The sequence below is a fragment of the Wyeomyia smithii genome, chromosome 2, assembly GCF_029784165.1.
Source record: "Wyeomyia smithii strain HCP4-BCI-WySm-NY-G18 chromosome 2, ASM2978416v1, whole genome shotgun sequence".
Classification (NCBI taxonomy): domain Eukaryota; kingdom Metazoa; phylum Arthropoda; class Insecta; order Diptera; family Culicidae; genus Wyeomyia; species Wyeomyia smithii.
The window spans coordinates 39,988,116-40,011,322 of record NC_073695.1 but is presented as its reverse complement, the minus strand read 5'-3'; the positions used below and the strand labels follow the sequence as shown (position 1 = coordinate 40,011,322).

Sequence of the window (23,207 nt, the reverse complement as noted above, 5' to 3'; positions counted from 1 at the left end):
CGTTTTACGGTGACAAGGTGAAATATCGACAATTACTCTTTTTTATTTCGCTGATGAACAGCAATGGATGAAAACAAAGAAATCATACTTTTGATCGGGGCTAGCCGGTGGTGGAGAGTGGCTGGTTTGATGATCGGTAATTGGCACTCGAATGCACGAAGCAAACGGTTGATCAAGCAAAAATGAATTGATTGGAGTCACCACTCGCCGACAAGGTAAAACCTATTCCATTGGCGCAAATTGGGTACGATTTCGTGATCAACTCTAGAAACAAAGAACTGATTCTCAAATAGCCAGCTGAGTGTTTTCTAATTGAATAATTGCAGAATGCAGAAATGGGCGAATTTTCATTCCTCAACGTTTTTGGAAAATCATTCTTTTATTATGACAATTGGCACAGCGACATGGAAACAAATAATAAAGAAATTTCCGTTCAAAATCCAACCAGTCAGAAAATTGTCCTCAAGTCAAGTTAACAACCTCTCGCAGTGCGCAGTCAACGCTTATCGTTTCCACGAACAAAAAAAAACTCAATGGGACATTTTTCGACAATCGATAAAAGCATTTAAATAGACAACACCAAGAACAATCGGTTTCCTACCTTCAATTTTCTTCGCTCACAGAAGTGCCGCGGCACACCGCGCACGCATTTGGTCAAACAAACCTTCGAAAGAAGAGAAATAAAAAAACAAACAAAGGGCGGAAAGTTCCCGTTCCATTTCTGTCGTCGCGCGGCACTTGACGACTAGCCAGGGGACACATTTTTCCCTCAATTAGTGTTGCCCTCGCTCCATTCACGATTCGGTCGTAGATTGAGAGATTAACGACTACAACAATACGTATTATAGTAAGTAAGTACAAGTGATTCAATTTCCGATCTTTTTGTTTTGATTACAAATCCATTTGGGGCCCTCTTGCGCTACACGAGTCTTCCGACCTCTCGCTCATGCCACGTCGTACAATGTTTCGGAATTCGCTCTTTCTTCTTTCGCTGTTCGAAGTGTAAAGCTTCAGACACATGTTTTTACAGTTAGCTACTAACATGATGTGGCCAATCGGCCGAACTGACCGTCGTGCCGGTTGTGTTGTGTTGCCCGTGAGGTTTGATCATCAGCGCAAAAAGGTAGGACAAGTTTGCCGGATCCTCCTGTATTACTTCTGCACAGCATCCGTGTCAAAATGATCACGCTCAGGGACGCTCATTCCCCCGACCGGAACAGGTTTGGAGATAGCGGAAATCGTCACGTCGCGGCGAAAGATGAGCACCCGATAACTGTTTGGCCCGGTTTGGGTCGATCAAGCGGCAGATGACGTTTGTCCAGTTCTCGCCGCAGCTACGAAGGGGAGTGAAAAATTAGCATTTCTGGGGACATCGAGGTCCAAAATATTCAGGTTCGAGTAACGGTTCGAAAAGTTTGTTTTTGTTTCCTACTATTTTTGTTTGATGACTCCGATTAATTATGGTGATTGACTTTATATGAAAATGATCAGCGGCAACTATTCAGCGAATAGTAAAAACTACAACAACAAAAAACTTAAGCTTTTAGAGAATTTCTATTTGAGGTTATCATTACTAGCCTTATTGAGGGACTACAAATATCTAAAGTTTGTTCAACCAATCAAGGGCAATTAACGAGAAAGTAAAATTAGAGCATGATTTGTTTCGACACACTTTTTCACATTGTTGAGTCATGAGTTATCGTACGAAAGAACTCGAGGACATATCATGATATAACTGTGAAACACATGTATTAAAAACAATATTTGCTTTACGGGATTTTAAATGAAAAGGAAATATGGAATAAGATAATTGTGACTGGCTACAAATAGTACATTACTGAAATAGTGACAGCCATGAATAGGATTTTTGTCATCATTTTATTTCTTTTAATTATTTTTTTTATTTTTTCATAGATTTATGTGCATGGAAATGATACTGCAGCTGATAAATGTTTAAATGAAAATGAAATGATTGAAATTGATAGAAGAAAATTTCAACTAGAGGAATGACGAAATGCAGCAAAAATGTTAAAGCAAAATTGGTCGCCGTTTATTAGTTAGAAAAGATAAGACAACATATTTGAATTGCTTCTTAATTTCTTTTGGATTGTATTGCATACAATTTTATTTTTGAAAAGCAGAAAAATCAAATTTTGTAGTCATTTTTCTTGTTTCATCAATAATATGTGTGTTATAAATAGGCCAGTTTAGACGATAAAATATTATAATATTGAGTAATTTCCATTGAGACCGGCCTGGTGTTTACATGATGGTATTGAAAAGGATTCAAGTTATGTTTTTTGGAAGCCCATGTTGGATAGGTAAAGAGCAGTTCCACAAAAATGTCCCAGTTTAAATATTTTTTATTAAATTGTCCTTTTTGATTTAGCTGAAACTTTGCAAAGACGTTTCTATAGGTAAAAGATACCGTTTTGTGCTATTGGTTTAATTGTTTGGAACACGACTCATTTTTGAGAAGCTATTGAAAAATGCTATTTTGGGAAGGTATTGATGATTACAAATATTATTGGAGCCAGAACAGTTGGTTTAATTGGTATGACGTCTTTTGCAAAGTTGTAGATGGGACATCAAAATTTACAGAAATGGTTGAATAGCTATAATCTTTTATTTTTTCCGGTTTGAGCTTTTTGAGTGCACCTGTGTTGACTAGTGTAATCGACAACCTCAGAAAAAAATATCAAAAGTGCCATTGTTTTTGCGTCTAAAAAGTTGAATCCCTCCACAAACGGAAATCCAGTGCACGGCTATGATTAGAGTGCTTCTCTTTGAAACGTATCTTCGATTGAATCTGGCGATCTACCGTTGCGTAATTTACGCGGTTCCAGATGCAATTAGGCATCTAACCGGGAAATGGGAACAGTCTTGGCAAGTCTAGCCATTGATCGTTGGCAGATTTCCGACTTTTCGAAAACGCCTCCACGCCGCACATAATGGTTCGATTGTTTCCAGCTTCGAGGTTCGAGTGTATCTTTCCGGCGAAAGTGGTTTTTGCTATCCTCGACCGACGTCGACGGGCGCAATTAGGTATGTAAATCTGAGTTCGAATCGAAGCACTGTGCTGGCTGACTGGTTGGCTGCTGTACTTCGGGGCCGTGTTTCGTTCCGACCTGCGCGAAAGATATCATTCCACACCTGAAGGGCTTTCCACTCAGACGGGTCACGGATAGACGACGGTAAACAACACGCAAAGGGTGCTCTGATGGTTAAGCCACTTGCGTGAGTGTTTTTTTCTGTCTTCAGTTCAGTTTATACGGAGCCAGTTCAGTTCAATGGAAGTCAATACACACTTTGTAGATGTTCAATGGTTGTAAATGGATCAACAAAAGGTGTGCCATAATGTTCGGCTCAACTTTGCGTGTGACTGAGGTAGACAGAAGGAGCAATTTGAAATTCTAATGTTTGGAAGGTCCCGGCTGAATTTAAGAGTTCATGGGAACATAATCTTTATTCGTTCTGCTTACCATTTATCTTGTTTCTCAGTTAAGGGAAAAATCGCCGAAAGCTATCTTATCAATCTGGTTAAGAGCATTTTCACGCAAAATGATCTGAATGAAACTGTGCAACGATTCACAGTCAGCTTCGGCTTTCCATCCTGTGCTCTCATTTTCCACTCGTTTCGATTATAAAAGAGCTACTAACCATTCGAGTTACGAGGCAACGCCTCTTTGGAACACGCCAGTCCAGCCAGGAAACCACAACTGGCAGAACGAGTTCAGAAGGAAATGAGAATCGCGTCCAGCAGCGATACCGCAGACGACCTGAAGCCTAATTATTAGCTCGTCCGAGCCTCTCGGTAACGCAATGGTGCCATAGATGCAAAGAAAATATATTAATTACCCACCGATGGGGTCTTGTGCGTCTCCGATGTCGACCACCGGATGATGGTGCTCCGGGAGGTGGTGCTATCTTTGGTTTTTATCGGTCTCAGCGACAGGTTTGCATTGCTGTGACAGTTGCTCGAGAGAACCATTCTCGGTAGTGCACTATTTGCGAAGTATCTGGCTTGGACAAGTTGCACTGTGGGAACCGGGAAGCCGTTCTCACACTGAGATTCATTATCCTGTGTGCAGTGGAATGTTCAATCAAAAAAGTTCTGAAATGGAATGCTGAAAGAATGTGCATGTCCACTATTGGATTTTTCAACGCATCTAAGGACAGTCGGTTTTCACGCCATATATTTCTAAGGATTTAACTTTTTCTAATCATTTATTCAGAATGCAGGTTAAATTTCCAAAGCCAAATTCCCGAATATTCACTGTTTTATATATTTTTTTATTCGTTTTCTTAACTTTTATGTTGAGAGTATTTAGCAAACATAATTAAATTTGGAAGGCTTAGTCTATAAACTATATTCTTCAACTTTGAAACTTGAATTGAACTTAGATCCATAAATAAATGACACCGAGCCAAAAAAGTGGAATATCTTTGATAAAAGATTGTATGCAAGTAACGTTATTAAAGTGGCATAAAAAAATAAAATTGGTAACGGCCTAATGCTCGAGAAACTATGAAATACCTAAGTGGTTTCAAAAATTTTGGGGAATGTCTGTAACACATTTTTTGCCAGATTTCAGAAAAAACTTTTTAATTTTTTAGCCATCATCAATTTAATAAATGACATAGTTTTCTGTCAGGGCCAATTCAACAAATAGCAATTGTATACTTTTTTCTCTATCTGTCATCCAAGCAAACCTCTTGAAAATAAATAAAAACATCACTTCCTGCATCTGTCAGAGGTTCGAATGCACTGACAACGCGGTAGGAAGTGAATGCTCGCGGATTGTTTAGAAACATTGAACTTGGCTGCAGCAGCTGCCATTGCCAGAGGTTATGGGGTGAGGCTACCAGGCCAGGTATCCGGGGTGAGGGGTGAGAAATCTTCCCATCGCCACAGCATCTCGCGAAGGCTTCATTTGGATGCTCGATGATAGTCTTGCAGAAATAAAACAACAACATGAAATTGAGGTGAGCTCCGATGGGGAGTAATGCCGGGATTCGTACGAACAGGTTCCCTCTCGTGATTCGATTTTCACTTTACGACAACGACGACAAGTTCGATGGCGATCTTTCTTTCTCCTGGCGACCTTCTCTTTCACTGGTACTGTTGGGCTGCGGTGTGCGAAAAAACACTACACTTAAAGAGGAAAAATAATCCTACAAACCAGTTGTCGAACAAACAGTGGTCACGGCTAGCCAAAGGCTCGGCGAGCGCCGTTGCTTATTTCTTTTGCTTGCTTGCGGTGCGATGATGACGATGACGACCGCGAATCTGAGGTCGCGGAATGGACTTTGTAATCTTTTTGTTAGTTAAAACTTTTCCCATAAAGTTTAGCGACTCATCCCGTTTAACTGCTTTAAAATTCCTCACTTTTTTATTTCTAGGTGAATTTCCGCTTGTTTGTTTTGTTTTTAGTCCTTCGAAAGTTCCCAATCGTTTTCCTCTTCTAATTAATTACTTGATTAAGTTATACGGTTCATTAATATTCTGTGCGTGTTCTGTCTTTTCGTTTTGGTTTGATTTGCGCCTATTTTGAACAGGATCGCGAATCGGTAGAAAACGGACCCTTACCGATCCCGGCTGGTATTGCTGACCTCAAAAGTAAAACAAAACAAGAAAAGAAGCCAACGACCGTTGGACTCAACTTTGGCTCCTCTGTTTGGACACATTCAATCGTCTGGAGGCAGTTTCACTACCCGAACAGAAAGTGAGTCGACTCATCAGCTGCGAACATGCGTTCCTTCTGGTCCCGGACTTTCGAAGCGTGTAGTTATTTAAATTTTCCTCATTTCATATTTTATCTCTGGCGGTTGTGTATGAACATATGGACTTGGAAGGGTGATCGTGTCAAGTTTTATGTGGGAGCTTGTAGCCCTCGATCATGGACAACCCTAGGCTCTAGTGGTGACTGTGCTTTCGGTCGTACTCGAACATACTTTTATGCTTCAGCATGCACAGGCCAATTTATGACTGTGGGATGTGGGTAAGTCGCGTCGTTGATCCATACAGCAATATCAAACATCTTGGCAACGACCCTTCAAGCCCGGTATAGGTTTCCTAGGGCTTTCGAGCTAATGTGCTGTGCGCCATAGCCGTGCGCAAGATTTTTTTTGAAGGGTGGGTAGGAAGGGGTGAGAGGTTGATACTTTAAATCAGCTTCAGTTGCAATTGTTTTTACCTTATTTTAACTAGTTTAATTGTCTATCTAAAAACTTATGTTTCTGATATGACAGTTTCTTAAATAACTTTTTTTTCCTCTCTTGAAACAAAAAACCCTACACACGGCCTTGTAATACGTACATACTTTCCAACCCATTGTCGCCACACTCGGTATCAGTGTTGCCAGAATCCATTCATTCATTCATATATTATTTCTCCTCTCTCTCACATTTCTCAACAGACAGCAACACGGCGGAATTGAATGTCGCGGAGCCATTAGTCGGTTGACTGCATCTTGTGCGCCGCCTCAGTTCTCCATTATCGTCGTAGCCGCCTAGTCGATCGTTTGTCACGGAGCAACGCAAACGCAGCTGGAGGAAACCTTCATTGGACCATCACGCGTCGTCAAGAGGGAGAAAAGCAGCAAAAAGCTAGTGCCTGCCTGGACTCTGTCTGATCAGAGAGTGCGATCGGAAATGGTGGCTTAAGAGCGAGCTCGTAGAGCCAAAGTGATAGAGATAAAACAAATGGAATATGCAATGCAACTTGGTTTGGTTTCAATTTGGTCACTACCGCAAGTGTGTGTTGTGTTGTGTGTGAATGAAGCTGAGAAGTTTGTTTGCCAAGCCAATGATCTGTGAAGTTCCCGTTCGGAGTGCCGTGTGTCGTGTTTGGGCTTAGTGCCGCTCGAAAGTGAAAACAAATAAGCTTCCCAAACGGTGCTACTAACTATTTAGGGGATTGCGTAAATGGTTCCAAAGTGATAGCAATAAATTACAGATTTACGCCAGGCAATTTCCGCTTTCAATAAAGTGCTTTAGCAGTGTGTTTGCTGTGAAGAGAAGTGCCCGTGATTCAATGTGGCAATTAGAAAGGATCCGAAAGGTTTGCTGCAAGTGACAGTCTAAGTCAATCGTCAATCGATGCTCGTTTGTTGAAATTGGCGCCAACCGCGTCACAATGGAAGCAGACGTTCTGAACGCCCTGAACACCCAAACGGCGTACATTCCCGGCGGCCGAGACCGCGATGGGCACCCGTTAATCATAATTCCCGTGCCGTTCTACGATAATCTACCATGGATGAAGGGTTTTCTGGAGACCACGGTTAAATACATACTGAACACCTTGAGGTAGGTTATTTTCGCTCTTCGAAATGGAATGATTGGCGGTTTGTTCGTTCGTTATTAACCCGTAAAGACCCGGGACGGAACTTTTTTTTAGAAAATGGTCGTTCTCAGCGATGCTGCGGCCGATTTGAGTAAACTCGGAATATTATTCAAGGGGAATAGTTGCTCTAAGTTTTAGTAAGGGTGCCACCCCTCTGAACCCCTCCCAGTTTATGTGAGACCCAAATATGTCTGTGCCTTTTTTTATTTTTTCCTACTGATTGAACAAACGCATGGATTTATCATACGTATCAAATGTCCTTTGCATCAAATTATGTCGAGTAGATGAAATACGATTAACAAAAGAAATTTTGAAGTTACCAAATTATTTCAGTGCAAAATCACATAACTACGTATTTTCATAGAAAGTCAAAAAAGATGTTCTACTGAGGGAGATTGTAGCTGTGTCCTTCAAGTTTTCTACTCTACATTTTTAGAATTAGGTCTTCTAAGTCCAAATATGTTAAAAGATTCATTCTAGCATATACAGATTTTGAGAAAAACAAGTTTGAATTCACTAAAGTACGAATTTTCATGGAAATTCGATTTTCTCAGTCTCTCACAGTAGGTTTCTATTTTATTTTTCCATTTTTCAACTTTGCATTTTTAGAAAAAGGTCTCCTGAATTCAAATATGGCGAAAGATTTATTCTAGCATGAACAGATTTTGAGAAAAACAAGTTTGAATTCACTAAAGTACGAATTTTCATGGAAATTCGATTTTCTCAGTCTCTCACAGTAGGTTTCTATTTTGTTTTACCATTTTTCAACTTTACATTTTTAGAAAAAGGTCTCCTGAATTCGAATATGGCGAAAGATTTATTCTAGCATGAACAGATTTTGAGAAAAACAAGTTTGAATTCACTAAAGTACGAATTTTCATGGAAATTCGATTTTCTCAGTCTCTCACAGTAGGTTTCTATTTAGTTTTTCCATTTTTCAACTTTACATTTTTAGAAAAAGGTCTCCTGAATTCGAATATGGCGAAAGATTTATTCTAGCATGAACAGATTTTGAGAAAAACAAGTTTGAATTCACTAAAGTACGAATTTTCATGGAAATTCGATTTTCTCAGTCTCTCACAGTAGGTTTCTATTTTGATTTTCCATTTTTCAACTTTACATTTTTAGAAAAAGGTCTCCTGAATTCGAATATGGCGAAAGATTTATTCTAGCATGAACAGATTTTGAGAAAAACAAGTTTGAATTCACTAAAGTACGAATTTTCATGGAAATTCGATTTTCTCAGTCTCTCACAGTAGGTTTCTATTTTGTTTTTCCATTTTTCAACTTTACATTTTTAGAAAAAGGTCTCCTGAATTCAAATATGGCGAAAGATTTATTCTAGCATGAACAGATTTTGAGAAAAACAAGTTTGAATTCACCAAAGTACGAATTTTCATGGAAATTTGATTTTCTCAGTCTCTCACAGTAGATTTTTGTTTTATTTTTCCATTTTTTAACTTTGCATTTTTATAAAAGGTCTCCTGAATCCAAATATGGCGAAAGATTTATTCTAGCATGAACAGATTTTGAGAAAAACGAGTTTGAACTCACTAAGGTACTAAGGTACTGACTAAGGTACACTAAGGTACACACTAACACAAACGTTTTGCGGTGCCAGTGCTCACATCGATTTTTTTTATCTTCGTTGGTTTGGTTAGTTATTCGTAGTTCCGACCGTAGTCTCCGTATAAATTGTCCAAGAAAACAAAAAAAAAACTCTATCGTCCGCTTTATTTACTCTAAAGACTAATCACAAGCCACGTGACTCTTTTTTTTTTGTTTTAAAACTTGAAAGGCTTTAATTTTTTTTTTCAGTTCGTATATTTCTAAACCAACCCGAGATTCCGTATGGTTTATAAATATACGAATTCTGCTCTATGCTATGAACCAAAACTTTGATACCGAGTTGCTGGTATCTAGTTAGATACAGATATAATTACTTGTCTAAGACGTACATACTTTGATAGTTTTAACCATGTTTCACTCAAAATCTGTTCATGCTAGAATAAATCTTTCGCCATATTTGAATTCAGGAGACCTTTTTCTAGAAATGCAAAGTTGAAAAATGGAAAAACAAAATAGAAACCTACTGTGAGAGACTGAGAAAATCGAATTTCCATGAAAATTCGTACTTTAGTGAATTCAAACTTGTTTTTCTCAAAATCTGTTCATGCTAGAATAAATCTTTCGCCATATTCGAATTCAGGAGACCTTTTTCTAAAAATGTAAAGTTGAAAAATGGAAAAACAAAATAGAAACCTACTGTGAGAGACTGAGAAAATCGAATTTCCATGAAAATTCGTACTTTAGTGAATTCAAACTTGTTTTTCTCAAAATCTGTTCATGCTAGAATAAATCTTTCGCCATATTTGAATTCAGGAGACCTTTTTCTAAAAATGTAAAGTTGAAAAATGGAAAAACAAAATAGAAACCTACTGTGAGAGACTGAGAAAATCGAATTTCCATGAAAATTCGTACTTTAGTGAATTCAAACTTGTTTTTCTCAAAATCTGTTCATGCTAGAATAAATCTTTTGCCATATTTGAATTCAGGAGACCTTTTTCTAAAAATGTCAAGTTGAAAAATGGAAAAACAAAATAGAAACCTACTGTGAGAGACTGAGAAAATCGAATTTCCATGAAAATTCGTACTTTAGTGAATTCAAACTTGTTTTTCTCAAAATCTGTTCATGCTAGAATAAATCTTTTGCCATATTTGAATTCAGGAGACCTTTTTTTAGAAATGCAAAGTTGAAAAATGGAAAAACAAAATAGAAACCTACTGTGAGAGACTGAGAAAATCGAATTTCCATGAAAATTCGTACTTTAGTGAATTCAAACTTGTTTTTCTCAAAATCTGTTCATGCTAGAATAAATCTTTCGCCATATTTGAATTCAGGAGACCTTTTTCTAGAAATGCAAAGTTTAAAAATGGAAAAACAAAATAGAAACCTACTGTGAGAGACTGAGAACATCGAATTTCCATGAAAATTCGTACTTTAGTGAATTCAAACTTGTTTTTCTCAAAATCTGTTCACGCTAGAATAAATCTTTCGCCATATTTGAATTCAGAAGACCTTTTTCTAAAAATGTAAAGTTGAAAAATGGAAAATCAAAATAGAAACCTACTGTGAGAGACTGAGAAAATCGAATTTCCATGAAAATTCATACTTTAGTGAATTCAAACTTGTTTTTCTCAAAATCTGTTCATGCTAGAATAAATCTTTCGCCATATTTGAATTCAGGAGACCTTTTTCTAGAAATGCAAAGTTGAAAAATGGAAAAACAAAATAGAAACCTACTGTGAGAGACTGAGAAAATCGAATTTCCATGAAAATTCGTACTTTAGTGAATTCAAACTTGTTTTTCTCAAAATCTGTTCATGCTAGAATAAATCTTTCGCCATATTTGAATTCAGGAGACCTTTTTCTAAAAATGTAAAGTTGAAAAATGGTAAAACAAAATAGAAACCTACTGTGAGAGACTGAGAAAATCGAATTTCCATGAAAATTCGTACTTTAGTGAATTCAAACTTGTTTTTCTCAAAATCTGTTCATGCTAGAATAAATCTTTCGCCATATTTGAATTCAGGAGACCTTTTTCTAGAAATGCAAAGTTGAAAAATGGAAAAACAAAATAGAAACCTACTGTGAGAGACTGAGAAAATCGAATTTCCATGAAAATTCGTACTTTAGTTAATTCAAACTTGTTTTTCTCAAAATCTGTATATGCTAGAATGAATCTTTTAACATATTTGGACTTAGAAGACCTAATTCTAAAAATGTAGAGTAGAAAACTTGAAGGACACATCTACAATCTCCCTCAGTAGAACATCTTTTTTGACTTTCTATGAAAATACGTAGTTATGTGATTTTGCACTGAAATAATTTGGTAACTTCAAAATTTACTTTTGTTAATCGTATTTCATCTACTCGACATAATTTGATGCAAAGGACATTTGATACGTATGATAAATCCATGCGTTTGTTCAATCAGTAGGAAAAAATAAAAAAAGGCACAGACATATTTGGGTCTCACATAAACTGGGAGGGGTTCAGAGGGGTGGCACCCTTACTAAAACTTAGAGCAACTATTCCCCTTGAATAATATTCCGAGTTTACTCAAATCGGCCGCAGCATCGCTGAGAACGACCATTTTCTAAAAAAAAGTTCCGTCCCGGGTCTTTACGGGTTAATTTTGTTTCCAATGCGAATGAACTCACCTTCACGATCACGATCTCTCGGCTGTCCTTCCGTAACGACAAACAACGCCCGAGAATGCGGTCTACCGTGGAGTCCCACACGCCCTCCCAATTGTTGCGGCGCCAAAGCGTATCGCTTCCGTGTAACCTTCACGGCTAGTTAGAGGTTTCGATTTAAAGGTTTGAGGCACGCTCGAATTGATGGCTAATATTGCGGGGTGTACGTGTATTCTAGCAAATGTGACTGCAAATCTGCTCCATCGAATTCTAAATCAAGTGGAACAGGAAAAAAAACAGAACTAAGTTGGAACGTTTCACTTTTCTTGCTTGAAAGTATTTCCATATAAGGTTATGTTTTCTCAATCTTCCATCGTCGTTAGTTATTGATTCCTATTTGATCAACAGTATCGAAAAGAATGCGGTATTTGTATTGTCAATTGTGTAATTTAGCTAAAATACTTCAACATTGCAACAGAATTTTTCGTATCACTTCTTTTCGCTTTAGGTTTTACTAAATTATTTTCCCATGCAAATCATTTGATAGTTGACACATTCTCCACATTTTTTTTAAAACTATTCCAGATGACCAGAAGTGCATATATATATATATATATATATATATATATATATATATATATATATATATATATATATATATATATATATATATATATATATATATATATATATATATATATATATATATATATATATATATATATATATATATATATTTTTTTTTTTTTTTTTTTTTTCTTGTTATATTATCATGGAGTGTATGGTTTATTCAATGTCTGGGAGGTTTAGTTGTTATTTTCAAGTAAGTTCACATTTTTTAATAATTCCAGATGAACCAGAAACCCCTTACATTTGATCCAACTAATGTTTTGTTTTCTCTTCATACTCAAAAATACCATTATTTTGGAGCTAAGAGATTTTAGCTAGATTGAACATTACATGCCGAAACAATTCCGAAATCAATTGGAGTTTTTATTCAGGAGACTTTCAAAATCCTAGTATTATGAGCAATAAAAATTAAATAAACGTTATTGGAACAAAAATGTTACAAACGACGTTTGTAGTTCAAATATTTATTTTTTCATGGATTCTGGAATGGTGTTTAGGACATTATTTGATTTCAGTTGTAACTTACAATTAAAAATGTTTAAATTAAAAATGTTGGATTTAGAACTCGATAACAATGCTTTAGAGAAAAACTTTATATAAGGTTCAACTTTTTTTCAACTTTGTAGATAGAAAAATATGTTGTTCTACAATGTTATAGCCATGTTAATTTAAATGTAAATTTGGAAAACATGACAAATATTTTTTTTTTGTATTTAAAGCACGTCAATTCTTCTTTCTCGGCATTTTTTAATGCCACTAGAAAAAAATTGAATCTAAAGGGATCGAAGATCGATCAGCTGGTTCAAAAGTTATAAATATTTGAACATTGAATATATCGAATAAACCATTTTTATAGTCAGCCTATTTCGGTACTGATCACCCAAAATGGATCCCTGAGGCGACCTGGTCCGAAATACCATAAAAAACGACTTTATCCGATACACTTTATTTAAAAAAAAATCGTTCGAAGACAAAACAATTAGAGCTAAAAAAAATGTTTTTTAAATCTTATTCGGTTATTTCCAAAAATAGAAGAAAACTTTTTTCTACAAACTGCTTTAAATTAACATGGTTAGAACATCAAGAAAAACATTTTTTCTATCTTCAAAGATAAAAAGTTATATACTCGATTTCATCGTAAATTTATGTTACCCTTTTTATTTTATTTTTAATAAGCGCTTAATCATATATTTAACTTTATAGTACGAAGTTGTTCTCTAGAGTATTGTTAACAAGCTCTAGATCCAAATTTCCCGCTTAATTCGGTTTCTGGACCATTGTGCAATGGTTTTGCAATGTAGATTATATTGATGCATCATGCAAGTTATTGTACCATTTTCTGCAAAGTTTGTTCAGGATTTTAAATGGGATAACTATATTCCAAAATAGTCTTACATTTGTAGTAGATAATAGTTTGATAGTCTACGGGTCTTGAAAATGCTTCGCAAAGGTTAGCTTGGTGTCTAAGATTACTCATAAATCCCTAACAATCTTACATTTGTGTACAGTCTGTGTTAGGATTATGGAATCGGTTATTTTCAGAACTATAGATGCTTGAAGATTAGAGTTATCAGAATTTCCGCAACTACTACTAGTGTAAAATTTTCATGTTTTAACGATGCATGGTTAGTTTTACAATAACGACCATCAAATATAAACGATAGTGTTGCCTATGAACAGTTTATCGCCAGCATATAATATATAAATTTAGTCCTACGTCACCGTTTCATACAACCCCTAGGGCTGTATACCTTACAGTATTTCAGCTAAATTCTTCTAAATCGTTAGAATTGCTGATTTCCATGAAGATATGATATGATTTTTTACATTTTAAATAAGGCGGTGCATCACGGAAAACATCAAATTACATAACGTAAAAAAACGTAGAAATTTTGCTAGTTGACCAAGCCTTTTGAATATTTCAGACAATAAAATATAACCCGTGAGTAAGCTTTTGGCTTTGCGAAACTTATCATTGATAGAGCATCCATTCTGACCGCATTTATACTTTCGTTCGAGAGTTTCGTAAGAAGCAAGCGATCCTATTTAATCCACCGGTCACGATAAAAATACAGTAAGAACAAATTGAGTTCTACTCAAATATTCTGTCTGTCTGTCTGTCTGTCTGTCTGTCTGTCTGTCTGTCTGTCTGTCTGTCTGTCTGTCTGTCTGTCTGTCTGTCTGTCTGTCTGTCTGTCTGTCTGTCTGTCTGTCTGTCTGTCTGTCTGTCTGTCTGTCTGTCTGTCTGTCTGTCTGTCTGTCTGTCTGTCTGTCTGTCTGTCTGTCTGTCTGTCTGTCTGTCTGTCTGTCTGTCTGTCTGTCTGTCTGTCTGTCTGTCTGTCTGTCTGTCTGTCTGTCTGTCTGTCTGTCTGTCTGTCTGTCTGTCTGTCTGTCTGTCTGTCTGTCTGTCTGTCTGTCTGTCTGTCTGTCTGTCTGTCTGTCTGTCTGTCTGTCTGTCTGTCTGTCTGTCTGTCTGTCTGTCTGTCTGTCTGTCTGTCTGTCTGTCTGTCTGTCTGTCTGTCTGTCTGTCTGTCTGTCTGTCTGTCTGTCTGTCTGTCTGTCTGTCTGTCTGTCTGTCTGTCTGTCTGTCTGTCTGTCTGTCTGTCTGTCTGTCTGTCTGTCTGTCTGTCTGTCTGTCTGTCTGTCTGTCTGTCTGTCTGTCTGTCTGTCTGTCTGTCTGTCTGTCTGTCTGTCTGTCTGTCTGTCTGTCTGTCTGTCTGTCTGTCTGTCTGTCTGTCTGTCTGTCTGTCTGTCTGTCTGTCTGTCTGTCTGTCTGTCTGTCTGTCTGTCTGTCTGTCTGTCTGTCTGTCTGTCTGTCTGTCTGTCTGTCTGTCTGTCTGTCTGTCTGTCTGTCTGTCTGTCTGTCTGTCTGTCTGTCTGTCTGTCTGTCTGTCTGTCTGTCTGTCTGTCTGTCTGTCTGTCTGTCTGTCTGTCTGTCTGTCTGTCTGTCTGTCTGTCTGTCTGTCTGTCTGTCTGTCTGTCTGTCTGTCTGTCTGTCTGTCTGTCTGTCTGTCTGTCTGTCTGTCTGTCTGTCTGTCTGTCTGTCTGTCTGTCTGTCTGTCTGTCTGTCTGTCTGTCTGTCTGTCTGTCTGTCTGTCTGTCTGTCTGTCTGTCTGTCTGTCTGTCTGTCTGTCTGTCTGTCTGTCTGTCTGTCTGTCTGTCTGTCTGTCTGTCTGTCTGTCTGTCTGTCTGTCTGTCTGTCTGTCTGTCTGTCTGTCTGTCTGTCTGTCTGTCTGTCTGTCTGTCTGTCTGTCTGTCTGTCTGTCTGTCTGTCTGTCTGTCTGTCTGTCTGTCTGTCTGTCTGTCTGTCTGTCTGTCTGTCTGTCTGTCTGTCTGTCTGTCTGTCTGTCTGTCTGTCTGTCTGTCTGTCTGTCTGTCTGTCTGTCTGTCTGTCTGTCTGTCTGTCTGTCTGTCTGTCTGTCTGTCTGTCTGTCTGTCTGTCTGTCTGTCTGTCTGTCTGTCTGTCTGTCTGTCTGTCTGTCTGTCTGTCTGTCTGTCTGTCTGTCTGTCTGTCTGTCTGTCTGTCTGTCTGTCTGTCTGTCTGTCTGTCTGTCTGTCTGTCTGTCTGTCTGTCTGTCTGTCTGTCTGTCTGTCTGTCTGTCTGTCTGTCTGTCTGTCTGTCTGTCTGTCTGTCTGTCTGTCTGTCTGTCTGTCTGTCTGTCTGTCTGTCTGTCTGTCTGTCTGTCTGTCTGTCTGTCTGTCTGTCTGTCTGTCTGTCTGTCTGTCTGTCTGTCTGTCTGTCTGTCTGTCTGTCTGTCTGTCTGTCTGTCTGTCTGTCTGTCTGTCTGTCTGTCTGTCTGTCTGTCTGTCTGTCTGTCTGTCTGTCTGTCTGAAGGAAAGGCTCACATCAAAATGAAACACAAATTTCTACATTACTCGAGAAGTAATCAAGCAAATGGAACTATATTTGGAGAATAAAGATGTTAGTATACAAGAAACATTTCTATCATAGTTTGACATCCTCCTTTCTCTGGAGGGGAGAGGGTTCCCATTTAAATAAAACTCATATTAAATTAATTTTCCCGGAAAACTGCTCACAATGATCGGAGCAGCAGCCATTTTGAAATCCAAGATGACAACCTTCAACTTTTAAAAAATAGGCGGAAATGACCAATACCATTTCCGAAATATAGATGATGCACAAAAGCCAAAGACTGTTCTCTGTCCGATAAAACTAATCATTACAAAAGCCTTTTGAGGTTGAATCTATCCAAAACTCGATTTGTAATGCATTTGCAAACTATAAACAGAATGCAAGGGTATTGGATGTATGCGGAATCAATTTGGAATGTATAAAATGGTTTGAATAAAAAAAATGTGCGGAACGAGTTTTGCCGGCGCCACTTATATGTTATGTAATGAAAAATTACTTCAAAATATGCACATTTTATAACCTTATGTAATTCATAAAAAATTAACAAGATTTACACTTTGACTTTTTTAGTATATTTAAGTAGAAAATTACGGCAAAAATAAAGGTTTTGAAAGACTCAATAACATTGAAAATCATGCAATACAAAAGAGTAGTGTAGAAAAGAGTAATAGGAATTATATTTTTTATTCAAGACCAGAAAAAGTGACACAGGATTAACATTATAATCGCGAACACAGACGGATCACGACGAGTGATTGGACAAGACACTAACACAAGTAAGTGTCTTGTCTAATCACTCGTCGTGTTCCGTCTGTGTTCGCGATTATTGTGCTAGTTCTTACGTTAGCGTTAAATTATTAAAAACTGAGGATTAACATTGTTTAAGAGCTAGTTCGCGAGAACCGCAACCACCTTTACAAGGGAGGTTGTATCGAGGTTCTCCGATCGAACTGAAACTTTCGTGGTTTGTTTATCTTCATAATAGAACAATGTTTTGCATAATGTCGGATTTTTTGAAAAGGGGTAAGTGGGGTAAAAAGCACGTCAAAAATTGATGTCCAAAAGTTGCTAAAAACGTGAAATTGCTATAACTTTGTGTAAACTGGATCGATTGTCATAAAAATTGGCATGTTTATTGTACTCTATAAAGGCAACAAAATGAGGGTTATTGTAAGTTGCTATCGAGAATACATGATGAGATATTCGCATTTTTCTAAAAAAATAAGGTGATTTTCACAGCAGTTTTTCTCTTGCCAACAGATCTAGAATTAAAATCCAAATAATACGTTTTTCATTGGATATATCCAAAAAATGCGCTGTTATAGAGATGCCTGAGAAAACCCATTTTTTCTATAACATGTAATTGACCCATTGTGCGAGAAGCGAAACTCCGGTTTTGTGTCCTTGTTCTTAATGCACTAATGCACTAATGCAAAAGCTTGCAGAATTTAGGTTTTTGGAAAAGGGGTTAGTTGGGTAAATGTTGTAATCTTTACATATATTACCGATCGACGTGAAAATTTGTATGTAGGGGTTTTTGGTGCCGATAAAGGTTCCTATGATAGTTTGAGACCCGTCCCTCTTCTGGAAGGGAGGGGTCTCATACAAATGAAACATAAATTTCTGCACAACTCAAGAACAAACCAAGCAAATGAAACCGAATTTGGCATGTGGATGTTTTAAGAGGTAACTAATATGTCCATAATAGTTGGATGAAACACAAATTTGTGCACATCTCGAGAACTAATCAACCAAATGGAACAAAATTTGGCAGGTAAATGTTTTTGGTGGTAACAAATATGTACATAATGGTTTGAAACCCGACTCCCTCTTCTATAAGGGAGGGATCCCATGAAAATGAAACACAAATTTCGCACAACTCAAGAACCAATCAAGAAAATACAACCAAATTTGGTATGTGAATGTTTTTAGAGGTAACAAATATGTCCATAATGGTTTGACGCCCCTCCCTCTTCTGGAAGTACATGTTTCTTCACAAATTTTTGCACATCTCGCGAACTAATCAACTATATGGAACCATATTGGCAGGTGAATGTTTTTAGTGGTAACAAATATGTTCCATAATCGACCTCAGACAAATACCATTTTGAAATCCAAGATGGCGACTACCGGTTTGTGAAAAACAGCCTAAAATAAACAAATACTATCCAATATGAGTATCTCTGGAACCAGAATGATGCAAGGAGCTAACAATTGACCTCAGGCACCATTTTGAATCGCTAAATGGCAACTTATAGGCAACAGTCGGAAATGACCGAATAATACTCAATATGGATATTTCCGTAAACGTGATGATGCATAGAAACCAAACATTGACCCTGGACACTATTTTGAATTTGAAGACGACCACTTTTAGTTTCTGGAAAACAATCAAAAATACCTCCCAATATGGGTATTTCCGGTGTCAGATTGATGCCAGAAAGTCTGTTGATAATGACAGAATACCACCCAATATGAATATATTCAGAATTGAGGCGATGTACAGAAGCCAAAAGACGAGGATGTTGTCATTTCGATAAAACCAATCATTTCAAACGATTTGTTATTTGACTTTGATCATATCCTATGGCCGATTCGTTGTGCATTTGCACACTTCAAACAAACCGCAAGGAATCAATGAACTTGGAACGTTCAAATAGTACGACACCACATTTAAATTATGTTGAGACCACATATATCGATCAAAGCAGGTATAGTTTTAAATAGTCTTTGAATTTCCCTTCTTTCCATAACTTTTGAGCCACATATCAAATTGTTATGAAGTTTGTTATTTGTAAGTTTGAGAGATGACTCGTTCGTATGACACTAGTTATGTTCAAATAAGTCATGTAATCTTTGAGATAATAGACTTTCGTTGTTTTATTAACAATTTAATACATAACGGTTGCTTGAGTTCGATTATAATCAAATGAAATGGGAACGTGTAGGGCAGCCAAACTTTGAAACCACGTGTTCAATCATAATTCATCAGTTAACCCTTAACTAGCCCGCTCATCTGATAATAATATTCAAATCGGTTGTGTAGTTTCTGAGATAATGAAGTTTCGTGATTTTCACAAGTCGGCACATTACAAATGAAGTTACAGTTCGATTACAGTAAAATTCAATAGGGTCTTTTGAGGCAGCTAGACCATTCATTTGACACTAATTTTGTGGAAAACGGGTCGGCCATCTCTGAGAAAAGTGAGTGAGTCCAAGTAGTCTTCGGAATATGTTCCTTTGCATAGCTGGATTTCACATTTTCAAACATAACAGGCAAAGTAATAGTCCGACTGCAAAACAAATCAAAAGGGTCTTATGGGGCAATTAGACTTTCCATTTGATACTAATTTTATGAAAATCGGTACAGCGATCTCTGAGAAACATGAGTGAGATTAAACAGTCTTCAGAACACGTTTCTTTCCATAACTTTTGAACCACTAGTTCAATCTTCATGAAATTCAAAACTTTAGGGTTTTCTAGGTAGCCCGTTCTTTTGAGACCAATTGTTCAATTTGTTCAAATCGGTTGTGTAGTTTCTGAGATATTGATGTTTCATTATTTTCACATTTTTAAACATAACCTCTAAACTAATAATCCGATTACAATAAAATTCAATAGGGTCTTGTGGGGCAACAAGACCTTTCATTTGCAATTAATTTCATGAAAATCGGTCCAGCCATCTCTGAGAAAAGTGAGTGAGAATAAAAATCGGCACATACACACACACGTACACACACACATACACACACACACATACACACACACATACAGAAAATGCTCAGCTCGTCGAGCTGAGTCGAGTGATATATGCCATTCGGCCCTTTGGAGCACTTTTATACTTTCGGTTTTGCAAGTGATTGCTATTCCTTTCTAGGAAAAAGGCAAATATTCAAAATAGTTAAATAAAAGTCGAAATTGTTCTTTTTTGGTCCGGTTCGATTTTGGAAACACAGAGTAATCATGGGTGTTGTCAAAACCGAATAGGATCTGAACCGTAGATTCCTACTCATGATTGAAGCAAAATTTTTATGATAGATCCAACCTCGGGGAAAAATGTTCTCGCATCATACATCAAAAAATCACAGATAGAAGCCAAGTAAAAAAACACGTTGCACTAAATAGAGTATTTCAAATCAGATTTGAAACTTAACAAAAAGGTTAAAAACAAAAAAAATCAATTAAGCTCAAATCCATTGTCATATATAGGTAGACATCAGGTAAAAAAATCAAATAAAGTTACCTACTTCAATGTGTTGAAACATACAAACATATAAAATAAAGGTGGAAGCGATTTCAAAAGAAGTATGAAATCGTTAACAATCTTCATAAATCCAGAGAAGGCAAAACAAACGAAAACTATCACCAAAAATCGTCTCTTAGTATGTTACAGAATTACCCATTAATTTGAAATAATAAAAAAAAGTCCAACCATATTATGATAACTATTTTTTCCCGATAATTTTGAATGAATTACTCGAATAAATAACAATGAAAGTTACATTTTCGTGAACCATAAATGAAAAGCTTCGACAGATGTATTTACAACCATTGTCCGTTTCATTTATAGCCAATTCATTTCCAAAACTGCCTGACTGAGTTTGGGTTGAAAAAATATTCGAAAAACTTGAATTCATTACCAATTATGTTTTGTATGCATGCGTTCATGAAAGCGGAAAGAAATGTTTGAGTGAAACTAAATATGATGATTTTAGTCATCGCAGTTGCGGTTGCTTCAGTTAATTATTCGGCTAACCCATCCCAAACTAGATCACTAGAATCAATTAAAATAAGCCAATGTAAACTTCAATGAATACAATTCCGTTCCTCTTCAATTTCAGCTCCGACACGATCGCAGCCGGTTTCGCGGTGGTCCTTGACGCCCAGAAGTGCTCCTGGCGTTCGGCTCGCCAGTACATTCGGCACGTGCAGTCACTGCTCGGGCCCAACCTGGACAGCTTTCTGGTCATCCGACCGGATGCCTTCTGGGAGAAGAACCGGGTGGAAAATTGCGCTCGCCAGCACCGCCAGGGAGAGGTAAGTCAACATGCACCGGACTGTGACAAATGGGCAGATGATACGCTGATAATTGGCTTGTCCTCTTTTTTTCTACTGTTGTGTGTGTGTTTGTGACGGCACGTGCTGTTGTGTCTCCCTTCGGATGCATAGCGAAAAATCACCTGTGTCGATTAGGGTCCAAAAACCCAAGGGCACAGCAGCGGTAGATGGAACGTGCACCTGTCGACTGCATTGTGGCATGCGCTAACAAAACACAAGAGAAAACTGGTGCGCGATAAGCTGCAAAAACAGCCTAGGCATATGCAGTGGCGGCTAATAATCCGTCTTTAAAGAATAAAAAAAAGGTTTATAACTTTACTCATAAACCTTGAACATGTTAATGTATGTTGAGCTACAGGTCGGTTTTATTTTGAACTCTAACTTGGTAGAAATCTAATCTATTGTGAGTGACTAAGAAAGTAGTGCACTTCCCACCTCTTCGCGTTTTTTTTACGGTATAGATTTGCCCTTCCTAACAATGCCGCAATGTGTTTCGTTTACAATCGAGAAGCGAACAACGATGACGAACAAATGTCAATTATTGTTCATTTTGCATTGGGTCTTTCTTTTTGCCCCCTGTGAAGCGGTATATAAACATCGTGGTACAAAAGGGTACCAGTGGCAACCTTGAGTGTTTCACCTGACAGTTTGCCTCGTGGTATAGATTGTTGTCTTTCTCCATGAAAGGTCTAACGATCACTGTGAAAATTAGTGTTCTAAATTTCAGTGATAACCGTATGATCTAGACCAGGGATTGCCAAAATGGTGCTCTGCAGGGTGCGGGGTCAACCAAGCTTCGCATTTGAACTATCTTAAATAATAACGAAAAAGAAAGGCCACATCCGCTAGGTACATCAAATCAAATTTTTGAGGAACTAACAGATAATTGGAGAGCTCGCGAACAAATAAATGACCGATCAAGTCACACATTTAGTAGTTCATTTTCTGGTAAATGTGGCTTGAAAACAAAAAATGAATAAATAAATGAGTTTCTTGTTTCTGAGATGGTTAACTAGGAAAATTGAACCAATTCTTTTTTTTTTCCGTGAAGGGTTTTTTATGCTTGATTTCAATTTTACACAATTCTTTTGTCTCAGCATATTTTTTTTCCCTTCTACTCTAATGAGGTGCATGTCAAGGAGTTGCCGTGGCAACCGTCACTAATAGGTACGCATTGTGAGCAGCTTGTTTTTTACGCGGGCGCGCGCGAGCTTTTTCCCGCTGTTTCTTTCATTTCATCAACTCCCAGTGGCCGATAGATAATGAATCAATCTTTGGAGCACTAACTCCACTCAACCGTTTTGAGCCTCGAAATTATTGTTGCAACACCTCTGCTCCGAATTAAGTTGGCCAACTTGTATTTCCAATAAAATTCATCAATTTATTTTATGCGGTTGTCACTCGGCACGCGGTGATTTGTTATTACCTCAAAACGCGAGCGGCTCTTTGACTACATTCGGCACAGCTCCTCACACAAATTGTTTCGAATTAACGCACAAATTGTTTCGATTGCAGCTTTGAAAAGAGAGAAACAGAAAAAACTCGCCGCATTGTTCCAACTGCTGATAATTGGACGCTAATAGGAAAGCAACAAAAAATCAATTGAAAATAAAATGTGCGTTGATTTGTGTGGTAATCGAATCGCGTTGAAATAAATGCAAAGAGCAAAAGTAATCAACTTGAGAATTAAATCAAGTACTCGGAAGTACGGTTTGAAAGCATACAATACAAGTCCATGAAATAGGTGAAAAAATGATTGCAAAAAAACGATTTGTAATTTTATGACTTTGCAAAGATTGGTAATGATATAACTTTCTAATAGCGTACTTTGACATGGGGAGTAATGAAACAATAGGTGGGTTATAGTTAAAAAAAATATATATATTTGACCAGCAGTGAAGGGAAACATTCACGTTTATATTTTGTTTCTTTTTGCTCCAAACAAACGCGTCGTCAAGTTTTTTTTTGTAAATAAACGTCGACCATTTGTGCCACTGCCACACTGCCCGCAGTGTGGCCCCAGCAAGTGCAAAACAATTTCCAACATCCGCAATTTTCTTCTTCCTCTCTGCTGTTGAGGTTTACGCAATCGAGTCGGCT

General features: G+C 37.5%; 1 protein-coding gene across 1 annotated transcript in view; it reads left to right on the top strand.

Annotated features, from left to right (window-relative positions):
• The window catches only part of LOC129721454 (titin), a 383,256-nt gene that overhangs the window by 8,952 nt on the left and 351,097 nt on the right, over nucleotides 1-23,207 (top strand). The window contains exons 2-3 of the mRNA XM_055674011.1: nucleotides 6,420-7,308; nucleotides 20,891-21,086. Coding sequence (XP_055529986.1) covers nucleotides 7,139-7,308; nucleotides 20,891-21,086 — 366 coding nt within the window. The 5' untranslated portion in view covers nucleotides 6,420-7,138. The remainder of the gene's footprint in view (nucleotides 1-6,419; nucleotides 7,309-20,890; nucleotides 21,087-23,207) is intronic.